The sequence below is a fragment of the Papio anubis genome, chromosome X (genome assembly GCF_008728515.1).
Source record: "Papio anubis isolate 15944 chromosome X, Panubis1.0, whole genome shotgun sequence".
Lineage (NCBI taxonomy): Eukaryota > Metazoa > Chordata > Mammalia > Primates > Cercopithecidae > Papio > Papio anubis.
This window is the reverse complement of record NC_044996.1, coordinates 30,706,551-30,727,722: the sequence shown is the minus strand read 5'-3', so window position 1 is coordinate 30,727,722 and position 21,172 is coordinate 30,706,551. Positions and strand designations below refer to the sequence as shown.

General features: G+C 38.3%; 1 protein-coding gene across 13 annotated transcripts in view; it reads right to left on the bottom strand.

The window, feature by feature from the left end:
• Positions 1–21,172, bottom strand: part of THOC2 (THO complex 2) — a 132,344-nt gene that overhangs the window by 98,980 nt on the left and 12,192 nt on the right. For all 13 annotated transcript variants that reach the window (XR_004180811.1, XR_004180812.1, XR_004180813.1 and 10 more), the window contains exons 2-4: positions 13,043–13,101; positions 6,985–7,076; positions 3,579–3,630 (exon numbers count right to left, since the gene is read on the bottom strand). Coding sequence is in view for 10 of the 13 variants with exons in the window: in XM_031660941.1 (XP_031516801.1) it covers positions 3,579–3,630; positions 6,985–7,076; positions 13,043–13,101 (203 nt within the window). In the remaining 3 variants the exon portion in view is untranslated. The remainder of the gene's footprint in view (positions 1–3,578; positions 3,631–6,984; positions 7,077–13,042; positions 13,102–21,172) is intronic.

Genomic DNA, 21,172 nt, shown 5'->3' with positions numbered 1-21,172 from the left:
AATCTTAATTCTTAGAATTGGATAAATTACTTAAATGTCTAACCATTCTCTTGGGTTCTGACAATGTTAGGAAATGCTTAATAGGGTCTCAGTAAATTTCTTAGCTGAACTATCTCAACAATCAGTACAGGACTCTATTATCCCAACTGTACCTTCCCTGGTTTCTTTATTCTTTTTGCTATAACTCATTAACACCATTCTAATAAACTCATTTATTATCCCTGACTCCTCTACTTCGAATAAATTCTCTTTAATTTCCCCTATGATTTTAATAAAAAGCCCTCAGCTATTTCCAACTCTAGTGCCCAGTATCACCAATTACCTACTCTAGCCCAGAGGTCCCATCAGCATACCAAGTTACAGCAGACTCCCCATTTCTATAGCTCTCACGTCCCCTCACCTTCATATGATTAGTCTATTAAAGTCGCTATCAGCCGGGTGCGGTAGCTCAAGTCTGCAATCCCAGCACTTTGGGAGGCCAAGGCAGGCAGATCACCTGAGGTTAGGAGTTCGAGACCAGCCTGGCCAACAGGGCGAAACCCTGTCTCTATTAAAAATACAAAAATTAGCTGGGTGTGGTGGTACATGCCTGCAATCACAGCTACTCGGGAGGCTGAGGCAGGAGAATCACTTGAACCTGGGAGGCGGAGGTTGCAGCGAGCCGAGATCATACCGCTACATTCCAATCCGGGCAACAAGAGTGAAACTCCATCTCGGGGCGGGCTTGGGGGGCAGGGGGGAGTTGCTATCTTAACCTGGAAAGTGCAGCACTAATTTCCCTTATAACTGTTAACATTTAGAATGACAACATGATGTAATAAAAAGATAACAGGCTGTGGAGCCAAAGGGACCCAGGTTCAAATTCTGCCTTACTGGCTTGTGTGGCCTTGAAAAATCACCGCTTCACTGAACCTCATTTTTCTGATCTGTACACCTACCACCATTACAGGAGTTGATGTAAGGATTAAAATAAAAATTAAATGCTTAACACAATGCCTAGAACATGGAAGGTACTCTAAAAGCAGAACTCAAATTGTTATTATTATCATTATTATTATTATCATCATCATCATCATCATTATTATTAGAGGTAGCTCACATTCTTACTCCTATTCCCCAGCCTTGATCTGGGGTCACACTTTAATCATTTTTTTTCTGCCAAGGGTGAGGGTGGGTGAGTGAGGGGGCAGGTGAGGGAAATCCTCTTCCCAAGTTTGCCATCATAATCTTGCTTATAAAAATGGACTGGATAGGCCAGGCACCGTGGCTCACGCCTATAATCCCAGCACTTTGGGAGGCCTAGGTGGGCAGATCACTTGAGGTCAGGAGTTTGAGATCAGTCTGGCCAACATGGTGAAACCCCATCTCTACTAAAAATACAAAAAAATTAGCCAGGCGTGGTGGCATGCACCTGTAATCCCAGCTACTCAGGAGGCTGAGACAGGAGAATCACTTGAACCCAGGAAGCAGAGGTTGCAATGAGCCAAGATCATGCTACTGAACTCAGCCTGGGTGACAGAGCAAGACTCCATCTCAAACAAAAAATGGACTGGATAGGCTAAGAGAAATTTCCCAAGAGCAACCAAGCATCATCTTCATGAATTCATGTTACTAGTAAAAGACAATGACTTGTAACAATAATTCATGTTACTAAATAACTACGAAGGGAAAAATATAACCTAATAAGTCAATAAAGAAATTACTAGGGCCAATAAGCTGATAATTGATGATTACCCAAAGAAAGATATACTCCTGACACTATCAAGGAACAACAGCTTCCACAAAATGTTATCTACAAATCAGTCTTACAGTAAAAATATTTTTAACTGAAATTTGTTTCATGATATATTTATTTGCAAAAAAAAAAAAAAAAAAGGTAATATCTTTAGTGCCTCACTAAAAATTTTAGCTTAAAAGGTTTTTTGGTTGGCTTAAATCAATCCAACAGATAGCATGAACATATACTCGATCATCCAAACCAGGATAGTTCTGAGAGTAAAAGGGGGCACTATTAATAATTAGCCGGTGAAAACAAAACTGGGACATGTGCTCATCCCATCAACGGTCTTCTCTTTTCATTTATCACTCCCAGTCCACATACATGTTGACCTACTCCCAACATTACTGGGAACTTATGAAATCTGAAACTTCCTGAAGGATCAAGCACCAGCATTTATATTTGTCAAGAACAAATTCTAAATTCTCAGTAAGACATTTAAGTAATGTATCTAATTCTAAGAATTAAGATTAATGAGCTAAAACAATTCATTCCAGGTTCACAAACCCTCAGAGGATGTCTTATTTTAAAGTGAATATTGGCTGGGTGCAGTGGCTCACACCTATAATCCCAGCACTTTGGAAGGCCAAGGTGGGAGGATCACTTGAAGCCAGGCATTCAAGACCAGCCTGGGCAAAATAGCGAGACTCTGCCTCTAAAAACTAACTAAATAAATAAAATGAATACAATAATGTTTGGCAACGTCTTCTATTAGATTCAAAGTAACAGAAAGCACAAGACTGGGCCTAGTGCCGTGGCTCATGCCTATAATCCCAGCACTTTAGAAGCTTCAGGTGTGCAGATTGTTTGAGCCCAGGAGTTCCAGACAACCCTGGGCAACACGGTGAAATCCAATCTCTACTAAAATATATATATTTTTTGTTTATATTTATATATATATACACATATATTTATATTTATATATTTGTTTATATATAAATACATGTTTGGTGTGTGTGTGTGTGTATGTATGTGTGTATATATATATATTAGCAGGGCGTGGTGGTGAAATAGGAGGATCACTTGAGCCCAAGAGGTTGAGGCTGCAGTGAGGCAAGATCACACCACTGCAGTCCAGCCTGGTCAAAAGAGTAAGACCGTGTCTCGAGAAAGAGAAGAAAAGAAAAGAAAGCACAGGACTGACTGATGGGAAACCTGTGCTCAGTTATTTTCATCTAGATCTAAAATTGGAGAAAAAAAAATTATAATAAACATTATTTTTTAAATCCATGCCATGGGACACTACATTTCATTCTAAGTCACAGAAATACTCCTTTTTTTATCTTGCATGAATCCGTATTTATTCTGGAAAAATAAAGAAGCTGCTATTCCCAAAGCTGGTTTCTCATCCTCAAAACAAAAGTACTTTTGATTACTTTGGCTCTTCTTGCTCTTTCTAAAATTAAGAAGAATCAAAAGAGTACAATAGCAAAGTATTTCTTGAGTGTCCTAAGTATGAGATGCTGACATCATTCATTGAAAACCTGCATTAAATAAGATTATTTGGTTACCAAAATCTCAGAAAACTTGGCCTTTTAACTTGAAATAACTTAATTTAGCTCAAATTTATACAAATCTACATTGTCAAAAACTCAAACAATCTGAATTATACCTCTAAAGCTTGTTTATAACATTATGACATTTGACTTATATTGCTATATTCTCTATTCTCTACAAAGAATCAATTTGCTTCTAGATTTGCAGAAACATTTGTAAAATTCTTAGTTTAAAACATTTTATTTAACAAACATTTGACTTACCAAACAGCACATTACAGGTGAAATAAAGGCTTAATACCTACCTAATATGCAGAATACATCAGCAAGAATGGAGGGCATATCCTCACGAAATTCCTAATTTTAAAAATATAATTACAGTAAATAGCAAAAAAGCACACAGCAAGTATTAGGGTTTCATAATAACACTCTTCTGTGAAACTTAAAAACAAAAAACGGCTGGGAGCAGTGGCTCACACCTGCAATCCCAGCACTTTGGGAGGCCAAGGAGGGCAGAAGACTCGAGCCCAAAAGTTTGAGACCAGCCTGGACCACGTGGTGAAATCCCATCTCTACAAAAAAAAAAAAAAAAAAAAAAAATTAGCCAGGCATGATGGCGCACTAGCTACTCCGGAGGCTGAGGTGGGAGGATCATTTGAGCCTGGGAGGTGGAAGCTGCAGTGAGCCAAGATCGCACCACTGCACTCCAGCCTGGGCAACAGAGGAAACTCTGACTTTAAAAAAAAAAAAAAAAATTTATTTCCAGGTGAAGCTGAAAAAATTTTTTTAAAAAACCAAAAACCCCATCATTATATTGACAAATACTAAAATTCTTCAAGTAAACTTTCATAACAAAGAGGAAGATAATGTTTGCAAAAAATGTTTACGTCTGCCATGAAATAACTTGATTAAAAAACGGAAACCTAAACAAGCACTTTGGGAAATATTAAAGAGCACAAACGAGTAACATTTTTCCAATGAGGTTTCATTTTAGAAATCACATGAATTTAGAGTACCTCATACCTACCTAAAGGAAGACTGTTAAAAATGGTACATTTTTCACCCAAGACTTTAAATGTTGTGCTCATGCCTGAGTCAACATTTGATCTATGCAAAAATCATAATGGTATCAGAAAAACAGAAATCTTGAAAATACAAAACCAGCTAAAAAGCTAAAAGCTGGTTTGGGGGGGTTGTTTTTTAGTTTCAGGAGGTACATGTACAGGTTCGTTACATGAATATATTTCGTAATGCTGGGGTTTGGATTTCTATCGAATCCATCATCCAAATAGTGAACACAGTACTGAATAGGTAGTTTTTCAACCCTTATTCCTCCTCCTCCCTCTCCCCTTTTTTAGAGCTCAATGTTCTCTTTATTTTCTTTATTCACTCTTGTAGCCTTTGGGGAAAATGACCCAAAATCGGGCCAGGCACAGTGGCTCACACCTGTAATCCTAGCACTTTGGGAGGCCAAGGCAGGCGGATCACAAGGTCAAGAGTTCAAGACCAGCCTGGTCAACATGGTGAAACCCTGTCTCTACTAAGAATACAAAAATTAGCCGGGTGTTGTGGCATGCGCCTGTAATCCCAGCTACTCGGGAGGCTAAGGCAGGAGAATTGTCTGAACCTGGGAGGCGGAGGTTGTAGTGAGCTGAGACTGTGTCATTGCACTCCAGCCTGGGTGACAGAGCAAGACACCGTCTTGGGGAAAAAAAAAAAAAAAAAGAAAGAAAAAGAAAAGAAAAGAAAAGGACCCTCCTGTTTCTGAATAAAAACTTCAGTATTATTCTAGACTTGTCTCTTGACTTTCTACTCCCACACTCAATTTTAGGGCTATTTTCCATTAGAAGGGATCATAGTTCACTTATTGCAGTTAACAGTTTGCTGGCAGTACAGCAACCCTAAAATTAGCCTATTTTCAGAAACTAAAGGAAATTCTAAAGAAAAATCTGGCAGCTGCAAAGAAATGCACAAGATACTCTTCTGTGGGTAAGATACTGGACAGTGTATAGTACTAAGAGAAAGCCATGACAAAGACAATTAAGCTGCAGAAGTATCTATAAAAACATCATTAAGTATTCAAAAGAAAGAAGCTATGTAAGAACCAAACATACATACATAAAATTCACTTGAACTATCCATTTTCAATAAATGGAAAAAGAATCAGAATCAGATCCCATAAACAAACTAAAACCTATACCAATGCTCAATTTACAAAATGAAATAACCTTGTCAATCAGATTTTAGCCTCAAATTTCTTAAGGGCTCTGAACTCTGGTTACGTCTATTTAAATGCAAGTACTCAGGCCACTTGAAGATCAGAAATATAGTAAGATAAGAGTTTTCAAAAATGAAAAATTAGTTATTTAAGAAAGATTGGCAGCAACTGAATTTTTTTAACGTTAAAAGAAAAAAAAGGAAATAGACTACTCCAGCATGAACTAATGCTGTTGTTATCAGTTGGAGATAATTTAGAGACAAAAGGGAAACTCACTGAATTCCTACTGCTCAAATACACCCCAATATGGGGTGGAAATCACAACAGCTAAACTTAGAATTTCCTTAAGACTATCCCTGGGAAAGCACAAAAAACATACAAATATTACCTCCCCTGACAGAAAAAAAGGCTACAGAAGATTAAAGAAACACAGTAAGAGAAGTTCAGATTGAGACCAAGAAGCTTCAATTCCCACACCTTAATAAAACCTATTATAAAAGCTATTCTGAATTTTATTTATATACAAGTTCATTATAAATGTATATATACATACACACACACAAGATAATTTTATTCATATACAAGTTTAAAAACCAGCTTAATAATAAAAGAACAGCACACCACTCATAAAACCTCAAGCTTAACTACTGGTTTACAATGTGAAAGCCCATCTTCCAATTCAAATGCCAAACCACCATGAAAAACATTTGGTCTGAATCTAACTTAAATTCTCCAAAGAAAGAGTGAAACAGAATAACCATGTAAAAGGGTTTTTTTTAATCTAGTCAATTTTTTTTAAACCGTAAGTAAATGAAAACTGGCACCAAGTGAATGTTAGAGCCAAGCAATAGCAATTTAAAATAATTTAATCCTCAATTTTTTAAATATATTTAATTTCTAAACATAACTACAAACAAAAAAATGACTTATATTGAGAGAAAAATATTTTAGCCAATTTATGTTTTTAGAGTAGCGTTTTTAATTAAGGATCCCTTAATTTCTTTTTTTTTTTTTAATTATACTTTAAGTTCTAGGATACATGTGCACAACGTGCAGGTTTGTTACATATGTATACATGTGCCACGTTGGTGTGCTGCACCCATTAACTCATCATTTACATTAGGTATATCTCCTAATGCTATCCCTCCCCCCTACCCCCACCCATGGATACCTTAATTTCATTACAGCACAGCCTTTTTTTTTTTCCCCCTACCAGCTTACCTGATATTTCCTACTTTAGTAACAACCAGATAAAAAGATTAAACTATCTGTGTTCCTGTCTGGCAAAAACGGCTTACCAATATCATCTTAAAACATCCACTACTCCCTTCCATAGTTTTGAGGGGAAAAAAGAAAAAAAAAAGAAAATTTTAAAAATCCATCCACTACTATAATTTTGAATAAAATACAAGTTATAAACTTCAGGGATCTTTGTGTCAAAGCAAAAGATATATAACAACTATTAACTTAAAAATATGTATATACATACTTACACTAATGTCATTAAGAACATTAGATGCCTGTTCATGCTTTAAATTTCCTTTAATTACATGATATGACAACTCATAGAGAGCTTGCTGGAAATCTGTTGAACATAAGAGAAATAAATGTAAGGATACAGTCTCTTGAACATGAAAAGTAAATCTATATATTTCCTACTTCTCAGAATTATTATAAACATCAATAATGAAAAAATATAATTCTAACGCTTTTCCTCTAGCACTTTTTTCTTTTTCACAAAAACATAAAATTAAAAGGTTAGAAAAATGTAGGCCGGGCGCGGTGGCTCAAGCCTGTAATCCCAGCACTTTGGGAGGCCGAGACGGGCGGATCACGAGGTCAGGAGATCGAGACCATCCTGGCTGACACAGTGAAACCCCGTCTCTACTAAAAAAAAAACACGAAAAACTAGCCGGGCGAGGTGGCAGGAGCCTGTAGTCCCAGCTACTCGGGAGGCTGAGGCAGGAGAATGGCGTGAACCCGGGAGGCGGAGCTTGCAGTGAGCTGAGATCCGGCCACTGCACTCCAGCCTGGGCGGCAGAGCGAGACTCCGTCTCAAAAAAAAAAAAAAAAAAGAAAAATGTTAACCACCTCTCCACTACTATAACTACAGCTTGAGCATTCCTTTCCAGTTTTTTCTGTATGTCTACAGATTTTACATATTTAAATTCACCATGCACATCATATAGCATTCTGATTCCCCCCAAAACACTTTTAAAGCATTTTTTCATGCTACTCAAGTCTCTCTAATTATTTTCAATGAACTCTAGCGAGTGGATTTAAACCAATCATTCTCCTCACTAGTAGACTTCGGATATATTCTCAATTCAATCTCAGGGCTATAGTGACAACAGATAAAGAGTAGCAGTAAATATACTACCGAGTTTTAACCATACCCTAGAGTGAGAGAAGTTTCTCCCCAAATCTAAAATCTCTTTGTCCCATAAAAATCTAACAAAAAATACATGTATAAAATGGTAGTTCTATGATAACTGTCAACCACAAGTAGCAACATTCACTATTAATTACCACAGTCCCCTTTCCTGAAGAAAGATATTTTGGTTTTGGAACGGGTAGTTAGTGGCCAGGTGAATACCTCCTTCTGGTCATCTTTTTTTTTTTAAGTCCCATGTACTAAAAACTCTACCTCCTTCCAATCATGAGAAAGTAGTTAAACAAGAAGCTTTAAAGATGCTAATGTAAAATAAAGTCTATTTATAATCTACTTTTGAGCAGAATCAAATTTTTTTCAGAACCAAACAGCAAGTTAAAAAATCAAATATTTTAAAAATCTTCTTAGCCAGGTGCAGTGGCTCACACCTATAATACCAGCACTTTGTGGAGCCAAGGCAGGAGGATGGCTTGAGCCTAGGAGATCGAAACCAGCCTGGGCAACATAGGGAGACCTCATCTCCACTAAAAAAAGAGAAAAAAAATTAGCCAGGTGTGGTGGCGTGCACCTGTTATGCCAGCTAGTTGGGAGGCTGAGGCGGGAACTTGAGCCTAGGAGACTTCCGGAAGTTGCAATTAGTTGTGATAGCACCACTGTCTCAAAAATAAAATTTAAAAAAACTTCTCCCCTGCTATGACTCCTAGCCACAAAAAACAACATAATAGAAATCAAAATGTATATAAATCCCCCCTTAATGAAAATACTATTTTGCAGTAAAATTAACTTGTTCATTAAATCATTTGCTATTGCTATTGCTAATAATTATTCCAAGTATTTATGAAGAATTATTTATTAAATATATTCTGCCTATTTTACAACTATATCTTCATTGTGCTTTTAAATAAACAATATAAAAACAAAGGAAAAAATTTCTATTTTTTGGTATCGTAGGTATAAGAGGTCAACTTCATGCTTTGTATTTCCATGAATAAAATGCTTTACAACAAACAATACTTATTTAAAATTTTCCAGACAATTAAGGTGGGGTTTTTTTGTTTTTTTGTTTTTTTGTTTTTTTGTTTTTTTTAAGCAATCAGAGGAACAAAATAGCCAATTATCAAAAACTAAGGTCCCGTGAGAATATGTCCTCTGGTACTCATAGCAAACCAGGGAAGTCTAATCTTAATTACAGAAGGAGATTAAAATAGAGAACAAGTGACCTGGGTCATTTTGCTGACACTAAAGTGACATAAAAACAATCATACTGTGATCCACACAGCAGCAACGATAGTTCTCAAATCACAAGTTTTCTTTTTTTCTTTTGAGACACAGTCTCGCTCTCCAGGCTGGGGTACAGTGGCGCAATCTTGGCTCACTGCAACCTCTGCCTCCTGGGTTCAAGCGCTTCTCCAGCCTCAGCCTCCCGAGTGACTGCAATTACAGGCGTCCGCCACCAAGCCCAGCTAATTTTTATATTTTTGGTAGAGACAGGGCTTCACCATGTTGACCAAGCTGGTCTTGAACTCCTGACCTCAAGTGATCTGCCCGCTTTGGTCTCCCAAAGTGCTGGGATTATATGCGTGAGCCACCACGCCTGGCCTAATTCACAAGTTTTCTAAATGCCTATTTAAGAATGGTTGGGAACTCCTACTGTGTTTTATCCATAGAAACTGTAAGTGGTGGTTTAAAACTATCAGGCTAGTTCCACAGAAACCTATAAAATTTATATTGCGGGTGAAAACCTTTACATTTACAATGAGGAGGAAAACTTATAACCCTTATAGTTATCCACAAAAAATTCAATAAAATATTTTATCTTAACGCTAACACTTCAGAAAGAGTAGTTTTAAGAATGGCCACCAGAGGCCAGGCACGGTGGCTACACCTGTAATCCCAGCACTTTAGGAGGCCAAGGCAGGCGGATCACAAGGTCAGGAGATCGAGACCATCCTGGCTAACACGGTGAAACCCTGTCTCTACTAAAAATACAAAAAATTAGCCGGGCGTGGTGGCGGGCGCCTGTAGTCCCGGCTACTTGGGAGGCTGAGGCAGGAGAATGGCGTGAACCCAGGAGGCGGAGCTTGCAGTGAGCCAAGATCGCACCACTGCACTCCAGCCTGGGCAACAGAGCAAGACTCTATCTCAAAAAAAAAAAAAATTAAAAAAAAGAATGGCCACTAGAAGGTACTTCTAGAGATTCTTAGTTTTTGCAGGGTTTGAATGTTGAAGACACCAATTCTTGGTTATGTCTAATAATATTACTAGTACTACTCATGTTTGTTTTTTTTAAACAGTAATGTACTGTTTATTTTCAAATAGCTAGAAGGGATTTTGAATTTTCCCAACACAAAGAAATGATAAATGTTTGAGGTGATACACTAATTATACTAATTTGATCATTACACATTATATACACATATCAAAATATCACTGTACCCCAATTACTCATGTTTATTAGCCATCCTTACAGTGTTGTTTCATTGGCAGTGGTTGGGGTGGGAGAAATGTGATTTATAAAAGAAACAAGGAGAAGCAGTGTGTGCAAGGGAAACTGCCTGCCTGAAATGAAAGTAATTCAAAGGAAGGGCAGAAAGAGAAAGGTCAGAGGGAACACTGCCCAAACACAAACCCCTAAGACAGAAAAGAGATTCTGAAGGAATGATATTCAGTCAGTTTCCTGCTAGGACAACAAACTGGAGCCCCTCAAACCAAAGCCTGACTGTTGACAGAGATCAGCCAAGGAGTGAGTATATGTGTTAAGGAAACAAGCAAGGGTAAGAGAAGGAGAGCACTGGCAATTCTGCCAATAAGGCCACACTCATAACTATTTCTGGTTTCACATGTGAATCAGAACCATGCAAATAAACAATAACCTAATAGTTATTAAAGATCCAGAGTCACATTGTTACACTATTTACACTATCATTTATTGAAAATTCTTCTATTTTATCCACCTAATGTTTCTATTAAACAAGATCAAAGTTAACTGAGATGTTAAAAACTGATTTTAAACACGGGGAAGAAAAAAGATAAAGTACCCAAGTATTTTTAGAAAGGAGTCTTTCTGTACATTCTTACACTTCAGACAGTCAACTAACTTAAACAAGAATACATTACTGTCTATCAACCTCAAAAATCTTTTGAGTGATCATGCAATTTTATAAGCAGGATAAACAAGAAAATAATTTGGGGATGGCAGGCTAGGAATGTTAATTCTTAAAACAGGTCTCACCCATATGACAGGGTAAAAAATGGCTTTTTCATTTGTTTAAAAAAACATTTTTCACTCACACATCCAAATGTTCTTTTTATGAGACAAGGTCTGTCACCCAGGCTGGAGTGCAGTGGTGTGATCTTGGCTCACTACAACTTCTGCCTCCCGGGTTCAAGCGATTCTCGTACCTCAGCCTCCTGAGTAGCTGGGATTACAAGCGCACGCCATCACACGCAGCTGTTTTGTTTGTTTGTTTGTTTTTTGTTTTTTGTTTTTGGTAGAGATGGAGTTTCACCATATTGGCCAGGCTGGTCTCGAACTCCTGACCTCAAGGGATCTACCCACCTCAGCTTCCCAAAGTGCTAGGATTACAGGCGTGAGCCACCACACCCTGCCCAAATGTTCTTTAAAAAGTATATCCTCAGCTATGCAAGGTGGCTCATGACAGTAATCCCAACAATTTGGGAGCCTGAGGCGAAAGGACTGCTTGAGGCCAAGAATATGAGACCAGCCTGGGCAATATAGCAAGACACCTCATCTCTACAAAAAAATAAATTAAAAAAATAAGGCTGGGCACGGTGGTTCACATCTGTAATCCCAGAACTTTGGGAGGCCGAGGCGGGAGGATCACCTGAGGTCAGGAGTTCAAGACCAGCCTGACCAACATGGTGAAACCCCATCTCTACTAAAAATACAAAATTAGGCAGGCATGGTGTCACATGCCTGTAATCCCAGCTACTCAGGAGGCTGAGGCAAGAGAATCACTTGAACCCAGGAGGCAGAGGTTGCAGTGAGCCGAGATTGCACCATTGCACTCCAGCCTGGTCAACAAGAGTGAAACTCCATCTCAAACAATAAATAAATAAATAAGCAAGGAGCGGTGTTGCACACTTGCAGTCCCAGCTACTTGGGAATCTGAAGTGGCAGGATCGCTTGAGCCCAGTTTGAAGCTGCAGTGAGCTATGATTACACCACCACTGCATTACAGCCTGGGCAATGGAAAGAGACCCTGTCTCCTTTAAAAAAAAAAAAAAAAAAAAAAAGACAGAAAAAAAAAGAAAATATATTCTCTCTTATGAAAGTTATAACTTTTGGTGGAACAAAAATAAGCATATATATATATGTAAAATTCTGTTCTTAATCTTCTATTCACAAAAGCATAATTTAAATGACCATAATACACTTTATCTAATGCTTTTGCCTTCAAATAGAATATCAGTTATAAAAATGTATTTTCTAATTTAAAAAAATACTGTGGGTTTTACCCCCAACAATACTACAAATGTAAATGCTTTACACTAACTAGACACAATCGCTTTTAGTTTTGTCCCTCCTTTGCCAAATCCACATGTCTAATTTTAAATTAATAAAACGTTAAATAGTAAAATCCTTTGAAACTAAAGATACTGGAAAATTATAATATATACTATTTAATTATATAATATTTTATTTAATAAATCATATCTGTGATATGCAGTAAACAACTCCTTTGTTTGAATGTTTTCCATGACAACTGCCTTTAACAAGATCCCCAGACACCACCTAAACATAACCAGCTGTAGTAAAAACACTGAACCTCAGTTTCTGGAAATTTTCTAGTGCAAATAAGATCAGAACAATTTTTCTTTCCATGCTATCTTTTCTGTCATATTTATGATTGATACAGCTAACAACTGCTGAAATTTAGCTAAATATACCAAGCCCCAATTACAAAAGTCAAGCGATATCATATCATTATAATGCAGGTCAAATAACATCGGTATACAGAGATATAGTCTTACTGTAATTACAGTTTTAATCCTGACTATAATATAACCATGTAAAACCTTTATGTAATGTGAACTATCTTACACCTTTTGTTTTCATACCTAACAATGAATAGAAAGCAGACAGTTACTAATTTTAATCAAGCCAAAAATAACTAAGATACTTTTAAAAATCTTACCTCTATACGTCGAACTATCATGGCTTTTATTTTCACTGAGGATCCGACATAAATGCAAACTAGAATAAAATAGAAAACATTTCAATTTCCACCTTAACATGAGATGATGCTTATAGAGCAAATTATATCAACTGGCAAGTAAAAAAAAAATTTTAATCAGGCATTTATTCTGCCTTTCATATACAAACTGTACCACTGGTAACTCATAGAAGATTAAAACGATCTCTGTAGTAATAAAGAAGGAATTATGAAATTAGAATATCACCATTTTAAGATCCCTAATTAATTACAGAATCTAGGCCAGGCGCGGTGGCTCACGCCTGTAATCCCAGCACTTTGGGAGGCCGAGGCAGGTGGATCACGAGGTCAGGGGATTGAGAAAATCCTGGCGAACACGGTGAAACCCTGTCTCCACTAAAAATACAAAAAAACTAGCCAGGCGTGGTGGTGGGCACCTGTAGTCCCAGCTACTAGGGAGGCTGAGGCAGGAGAATGGCGTGAACCCGGGAGGCAGAGCTTGCAGTGAGCCGAGATCACGCCACTGCACTCCAGCCTGGGCGACAGAGCGAGACTCCGTCTCAAAAAAAAAAAAAAAAAAATTACAGAATCTAGGCATCTACCAATGGCTGCTCACATTACAAAAAGAGGCCAGGCACAGTGGCTCACACCTATAATCCTAGCACTTTGGGAGGCCAAGGCGGGAGGATTGCCTGAGCTCTGGAGTTCAAGACCAGCTTGGGCAACACAATGAAACCCCGTCTTTACTAAAATACAAAAGAAATTAGTTGGGCGTGGTGGCATGCACCTGTAGTCCCAGCTACTAGGGAGGCTGAGGCAAGAGAATTGCTTGAACCCAGGAGGCAGAGTGAGCCAAGATCATGCCACTGCACTGCAGCCTGGCAACAGGGCAAGACTCCATCTCTACAAAAAAAAAAAAGAAAGAAAGAAAAGAAAAGAAAAAGAGACTATGAAACATTATGTGCCTCCAGATTCTGATGAAAGAAAACACCACGCAGGTTGGGCATGGTGGCTTACACCTATAATCCCAGCACTTTGGGAGGCCAAGACAGGCAGATAGCTTGAGCCCAGAGGTCAAGACCAGCCTGGGAAACATGGTGAAACCCTGTCTCAACAAAAAATACAAAAATTAGCCTGGCATGGTGGCTCACGCTTGCACTCCCAGCTACTCGGGAGGCTGGGGTGAAAAAATCATCTGAGCCCAGGAAATTGAGGCTGCAGTGAACCATGACTGCTCGCTCCACTGTACTCCAGCCTGGGCAACAGAAAAAAAAAAAAAAGAAAAAGAAAAAAGAAAAAAAGGGAAAAAAGAAAAGAAAGCATCACCCACCTATGAAATTGTCTTTGAGGGGGGGAAAGTGTAAATCAAAATCTGATCAAGCCATCTAGATCCAACTACCAATTTACAGAAAAAGACCACAGAGAAATATATTAAGAGATACCATAGGGATACAGTCACCAAAATTCAAACTGTGGGAAAATCTAACAGAGAGTGACCCAATCTCTTGAACAAACAAATTGCAAGGAAAAATATAATAAAATATAAAAGAAGAGTACAAGAGAGGAAAAGAGGAACAGAAGAGCTACAAGACAGAAAAACAATTAACAAAATGGCAGTAGTTAAGTCCTTTCCTGTCAGTAATTAATTACCTTAAATGTAACATCTAACTCCACATTCAAAAGACAAAGTACCTAAATTGATATTTTTTAAGACAAGCTATTTTTTTTAAAGCTGTATGCTGTCTACAAGAAACTTCTTTTAAATTTAAGGACACAGACAGGCTGAAAGTGAAAGGATGGATAAAGATAATCCATTCAAATGTTAGCCAAGAGAGAACAGGGGTGCCTATGCTTATATTAGACAAAATATACTTTGAAAATATAACAATTATAAATATATACACATACCACATCAGAGGACAAAAGCATATGAATATACGTGACACAGAACTGAAGAAATAAATAGACATCAACACAGTAATAGTAGGGAATTTCAATACACTACTTTCCATAGAATAGCTAGACAAAAGATCAGTAAGGAAACAGAAGACTTGAATAATACTACAGACCGAATGGATTTAACAGACCTATCCATAACATGCCACCCAAGATAAGGAGACTACATTCTTCTCAAGCACACACAAACCTTTTTCCAGGCTCTAACATGTGATCTAACCTTCTGATCACATTAGATATCACAAAAAAATAACACACTTTAAAAGACAGAAATCATTCCAAGTATCTTTTCCAAACACAATGGAATAAAACTAGATATCAATACCAGAAAGAAAACTGGAAAGTTCACAAATATGTAGAAATTAAACACATTCTTGAACAACCAAAGAATCAAAGAACAAAATCAAGAAGGAAATTAGGAATTATCTTGAGACAAATGAAAATGAAAACATAAATACCAAAACTTATGAGATATACCAAAAGCAGTTCAAAAGAGGAAATTTGTAGCAATAATTTTTTTTTTTTTTTTTTTTTAAACACAGTATCTCATTCCATCACCCAGGCTGGACTGCAATGGCAAAATCTTGGCTCACTGCAGCCTCGATCTTCTGGGCTCAAGATCCCCCCACCTCAGCCTCAGCACCCACCCCCAACACCCCATTAGGTGGGACCACAGGTGCATGCCACCATCCCCAGCCAATTTTGTATATTTTGAAGAGATGGGTTTCACCATGTTACCCAGGCTGTTCTCAAACTCCTGGGCTCAAGCAATCTGCCCACCTCAGCCCAACAAAGTTCTGGGAATACAGGCGTGAGCCACCAAGCCAGCACTATAAATGCCTTTTTTAAAAAAAATCTCAAATAAACCACCTAACTCAAAACTTCAAGGAACTAGAAAAAGTAGAATAAACTAAGTCCAAAGTTAAGGAAGGAAATAATAAAGATTAGGGCAGAAACAACTGAAATAGAGAATTAAAAAAGAAAACAAAAATCAGCCGGGTGCGGTGGCTCACAGTTGTAATCCTAGCACTTTGAGAGGCTGAGGCAGCCAGATAGCTTGAGCTTAGGAGTTCAAGACCAGCCTGGGCAGCATGGCAAAACCTTGTCTCTACAAAAAAACACAAAAAATTAGCTGGGCATGGTGGCCCACACCTGTAGTCCCAGCTACTTGAGGGGCTGAGATAGGAGGATCACTTGAGCCCAGGATGTCAAGGCTGCAGTGAGCCAAGATAGTGCCACTGCACTCCAGCCTGGGTGACAAAGTGAGAACTTATCTCAAAAAAAAAAGAAAAAAAAAAAAAATCAATAAAATTAAAAGTTGTTTTTTAAAAAAAGATTAACTGACAATCTTTAGCTAGACATTTAATAAAGAAAAAGAAAATGCAAACAAAATTAGAAACAAAAGAAAAAACATTACAACCAATTACACAGAAACAAAAAGGAATACAAGAGGCTAGTACACCATAATACCAGAGCCAGACAAAAACATTACAAGAAAAGAAAATTACAGGTCAATGCCTCTTATAAACACAGATGAAAAAATCCTCAATAAACACCAGCAAACGGAATTTAACAGCACATTAAAAGGATCATTCACCATGATTACAATGGATTTATCCCTGGGAAGCAAGGATGGTACAACATACACTAAATGTGACACATTACATTAACAAAATGAAGGATAAAAATCACTTGATCATCTCCTTACATGCCGAAAAAGCGTTTGACAAAATTCAATACCCTTTTATAAAACTCTCAACAATTAACTAGCCTGCGTGACAGAGCAAGACTCCCTATCAAATAAATATACATACTAACTATAGAATGAATGTTCCTCAACACACACAAAAAAAAGACCATAAATAACAAGCCCACAGCTAACATTATATTCAATGGTGAAAAGTTGAAGGTTTTTCCTCTAAGATCAGGTACATGCCCACTCTCTCCATGTCTATTCAACAGAGTACTAAAAGTCCTTGCCAGAGCAACTGGGCAAAAAGAAGACATGAAAGTTATCCAAACAAGAAAAGTGAAATTGTCTCTGCTGACAAAATGATCTTATATTTAGAAAATCCTAATGACTACACCATAAAATTGTTAGAAATAAATATGCTGCATCCATCAAGGCAAAAAAAAATTTAAAAAAAGAAATAATAAATAGGGTTAAGTGCGGCCAGGCGCGGTGGCTCAAGCCTGTAATCCCAGCACTTTGGGAGGCCGAGACGGGCGGATCACGAGGTCAGGAGATCGAGACCATCCTGGCCGACACGGTGAAACCCCGTCTCTACTTTAAAAATACAAAAAACTAGCCGGGCGAGGTGGCGGCGCCTGTAGTCCCAGCTGCTCGGGAGGCTGAGACAGGAGAATGGCGTGAACCCGGGAGGCGGAGCTTGCAGTGAGCTGAGATCCGGCCACTGCACTCCAGCCTGGGCGGCAGAGCGAGACTCTGTCTCAAAAAAAATAAATAAATAAATAAATAAATAAATAATTTAAAAAAATAAATAAATACATAAATTGTGTTAAGTTACAGGATATAAAAATCAACACACAAAAATAGGTAGTGATTCTATATGCTAACAATGAACTACCTGAAAAATAATTTTAATTCCATTTAAAATAGCTATAGCATTGCAAGAATGGCAAAAAGAGAAAAATAATAATAAAAATAAAATAGCTACAAAAAATAAAATACTTAGGAATAAATTTAACCAAGGAGGTGAAAGATCTATACACCACAAACTATCAAATGCTGATGAAAGAAACTGAAGGTGACAAATAAATGAAAAGATAATCCATGTTCATTGATTATAATAATTAAGATTGTTTAAATGTCCATGCTACCCAAAGAGATATAAAGACTCAATGCAATCTCTATCAAAACACCAATGACATTTTTCACAGAAACAGAAAAATCCTAAAAATTTATATGGAACCAGAAAAAAAACGAATAGCAGCCAAGGCAATCTTGAACAAAAAGAAAAAAGCTAGAAGTATCCCACTATTTGACTTCAAGCTACAGTTGGCCCTCTGTATCCAAGGGGGATTGGTTCCAGGACCATCTGCCACACACACCAAATTCACAGATGCTCAAAAGTCCCTTATATATGGCATATATACAGTCATCCTTCTGTGTCCACAGGTTCCGCATCTGCGGATTCAACCAACTGTAGACAGAAAACACTTACAGTCAGCCCTCCATATCCACAGCTTTTGATTTGTTGTTGGTTGAATCTGTGGATGCGGCCAACCAACTAAATGTAAGGCCAGCCAACTATATATTACAAAACTAGGGTAATTAAAACAGCATGGCACTGGCATAAAAATAGACACATCAACTAACAGAATAGAATAGAGAGCCCAGATACTAATCCATGCATTTATAGTCAATTTTCAACAAAGGGTACCAAGAACACATTATGGGGAAAAAGGCAGTCTCTTCAATAAAGAATGCTGGTAAAACTTAATATCCACATACAGAACAATGAAACTGGACACTTACTTCACACCATATACAAAAACCAACTCAAAATGAATTAAAGACTTAAATGTAAGACCTGAAACTATAAAAATCCTAAAAGAAAAAACAGGGGAAGAGCTACACAACATTGGTCTGGGCTACAGTTTTTTAGATTTGACCCCAAAAGCTCAAGTGATTAAAGCAAAAATAGACATGGGATTACATCAAACAAAAAAAGTTTCTATGCAGGAGGCCAGGTGCAGTGGCTCATACTTATAATCCCAGCACTCTGGGAGGCCAAGGCGGACAGATAACCTGAGGTCAGAAGTTCAAGACAAGCCTGACCAACATGGAGAACTCCTTCTCTACCAAAAATACAAAAATTTTCCGGGCATGGTGGCGCATGCCTGTAATCCCAGCTACTCAGGAGGCTGAGGCAGGAGAATCGCTTGGACCCAGGAGGCAGAGATTGCAACAAGCCAAGATCGCACCACCGCACTCCAGCCTGGGCAACAAAGCGAGACTCTGTCTCAAAAAAAAAAAAAAAGTTTCTATACAGGAAAGGAAACAATTAACAGTGTGATGGAGACAACCTATGGATTCGGAGAAAACACTTGCAAGCCAAACATCAAATATGGGTTTAATATCCAAAATATATAAAGAAGTCAAGGGGCCGGGCGCAGTGGCTCACGCCTGTAATCCCAGCACTTTGGGAGGCTGAGACGGGCGGATCACGAGGTCAGGAGAGCAACACCATCCTGGCTAACACAGTGAAACCCCATCTCTATTAAAAAATACAAAAAAATTAGCCGGGCGAGGTGGCAGGCGCCTGTAATCCCAGCTACTCGGGAGGCTGAGGCATGAGAATGGCGTGAACCCAGGAGGCGGAGCTTGCAGTGAGCTGAGATCAGCCACTGCACTCCAGCCTGGGCAACAGAGTGAGACCCTGTCTCAAAAAAAAAAAATTAAAAAATTAAACATATTCTCAAAATAAAAGAAAATGGTGATGCCAGCCAGGCACAGTGGCCCATGCCTGTAATTTCAGCAATTTGCAAGGCCGAGGCAGGAACATTCGTTGAGGTCAGTTGGAGATCAGCCTGAACAACATAGCAAGACTCTGTCTCTACAAAAAAGAAAAAAAGAAATAGGCATTGCAGTGTGAGTCCTAGCTACTCGGGAGGCTGAAGTGGGAGGATTGCTTGAGTCCAGGATTTCCAGGTTATGATGAGCTATGATTTCACTACAGCACTCCAGCCTGGGCAACAAAGCAAAATGCTATCTCAAAAACAAAAAATAAAAATAAAAAATAAATAAGCCTGGGTAACAAAGAGACCTCATCTCCACAAAAAATAAACAAAAACTAGCCAGGCATGGTGGTGCAGGCCTATAGTCCCAGCTACTTGGGAGGCTGAGGTGGGAGGATCACTTGAGCACCACAGGTGAAGGCTGCAGTGAGCTGAGATCACGCCATGCACTCCAGCCTAGGCAACAGAGTGAGACCCTGTCTCAAAAAAGAAAAAAAAAAAAAATAGGCCAGGCCTGTGGCTCACACCTCTAATCCCAGCCTTTTTGGAGGCCAAGGCATGAGAATTGCTTGAGGCCAGGAGTTCAAGACCAGCCTGGGCAACCCAGCAAGACTCCATCTCTACAAAAAAAATTTTTTAATTAGCAGGTCATGGTGGCACATCCCTATAGTCCCAGCCTCTTAGGAGGTTGAGGCAGGAGGATCACTTGAGCCCAAGAGTTCAAGGTTACGGTGAGCTATGATTGCACCACTGCACTCCAGCCTGGGTGACAAAAAGCAAGAGCCTGTCTCTCGAAAAAAATTAAATAAAATAATGCAATTGTTATGAAAAACAGTATAGAGATTCCTCAAAAAATGAAAAGTAGAACTACCATATGATCGAGCATTCCTACTTCTGGGTATTTATCCAAAAAAATTTAAGTCAGGATCTCACAGAGATAGCTGCATTCCTATGTTCACTGCAGCATTATTTACAATAGCCTAGAGGTAGAAACAACCTAAATGTCCACCAACAGAAGAGTGAATAAAGAAAACGTGTTGTATATCTATGAAAGCAAACATTATTCAGCCATAAAAAAAAAGGAAATCCCGTCGTGCTACAATGTGGATGAACCTTAAGGACAGTGTACTAAGGTAAGAAGCCAGTCACAGGACAAACACTGTATGATTCTACTTATATAAAGTATCTAATGTAGTCAAACTCAGAAGTGAAAAGTAGAATGGTGGTTGTCAGAGGCTGCAGGAAGGGGAAAATGGGGAGTTGGTGTATAAGGGATACGAAGTTCAGCTCATAGAATATGAAAAAGATCAGATCAAAAGATCTGCTAACATTGTACTTAGAGTTGACAACATTGTACTGCTCTCTTAAAATTTGCTAAGAAGGTAGATTTCATGTTGGGTGTTTTTTTCCACAATAAAAAAGTTACTTAAAAAGTTGTTAATTTTGTTAAATCCTGAACCCTAAGAACATATTTTGGTTTTTTTGTTTGTTTGTTTGTTTTCTGAGACAGAGTCTTGCTCTGTCACCCAGGCTGGAGTACAGTGGCACGATCTTGGCTCACTGCAGCCTCTGCCTCCCAGGCTCAAGCAATCCTCCCGCCTCAGCGTCCTGAGTAACTGGGATTACAGGTGTGCACAACCATGCCTGGCTAATTTTTGTATTTTAAGTAGAGAT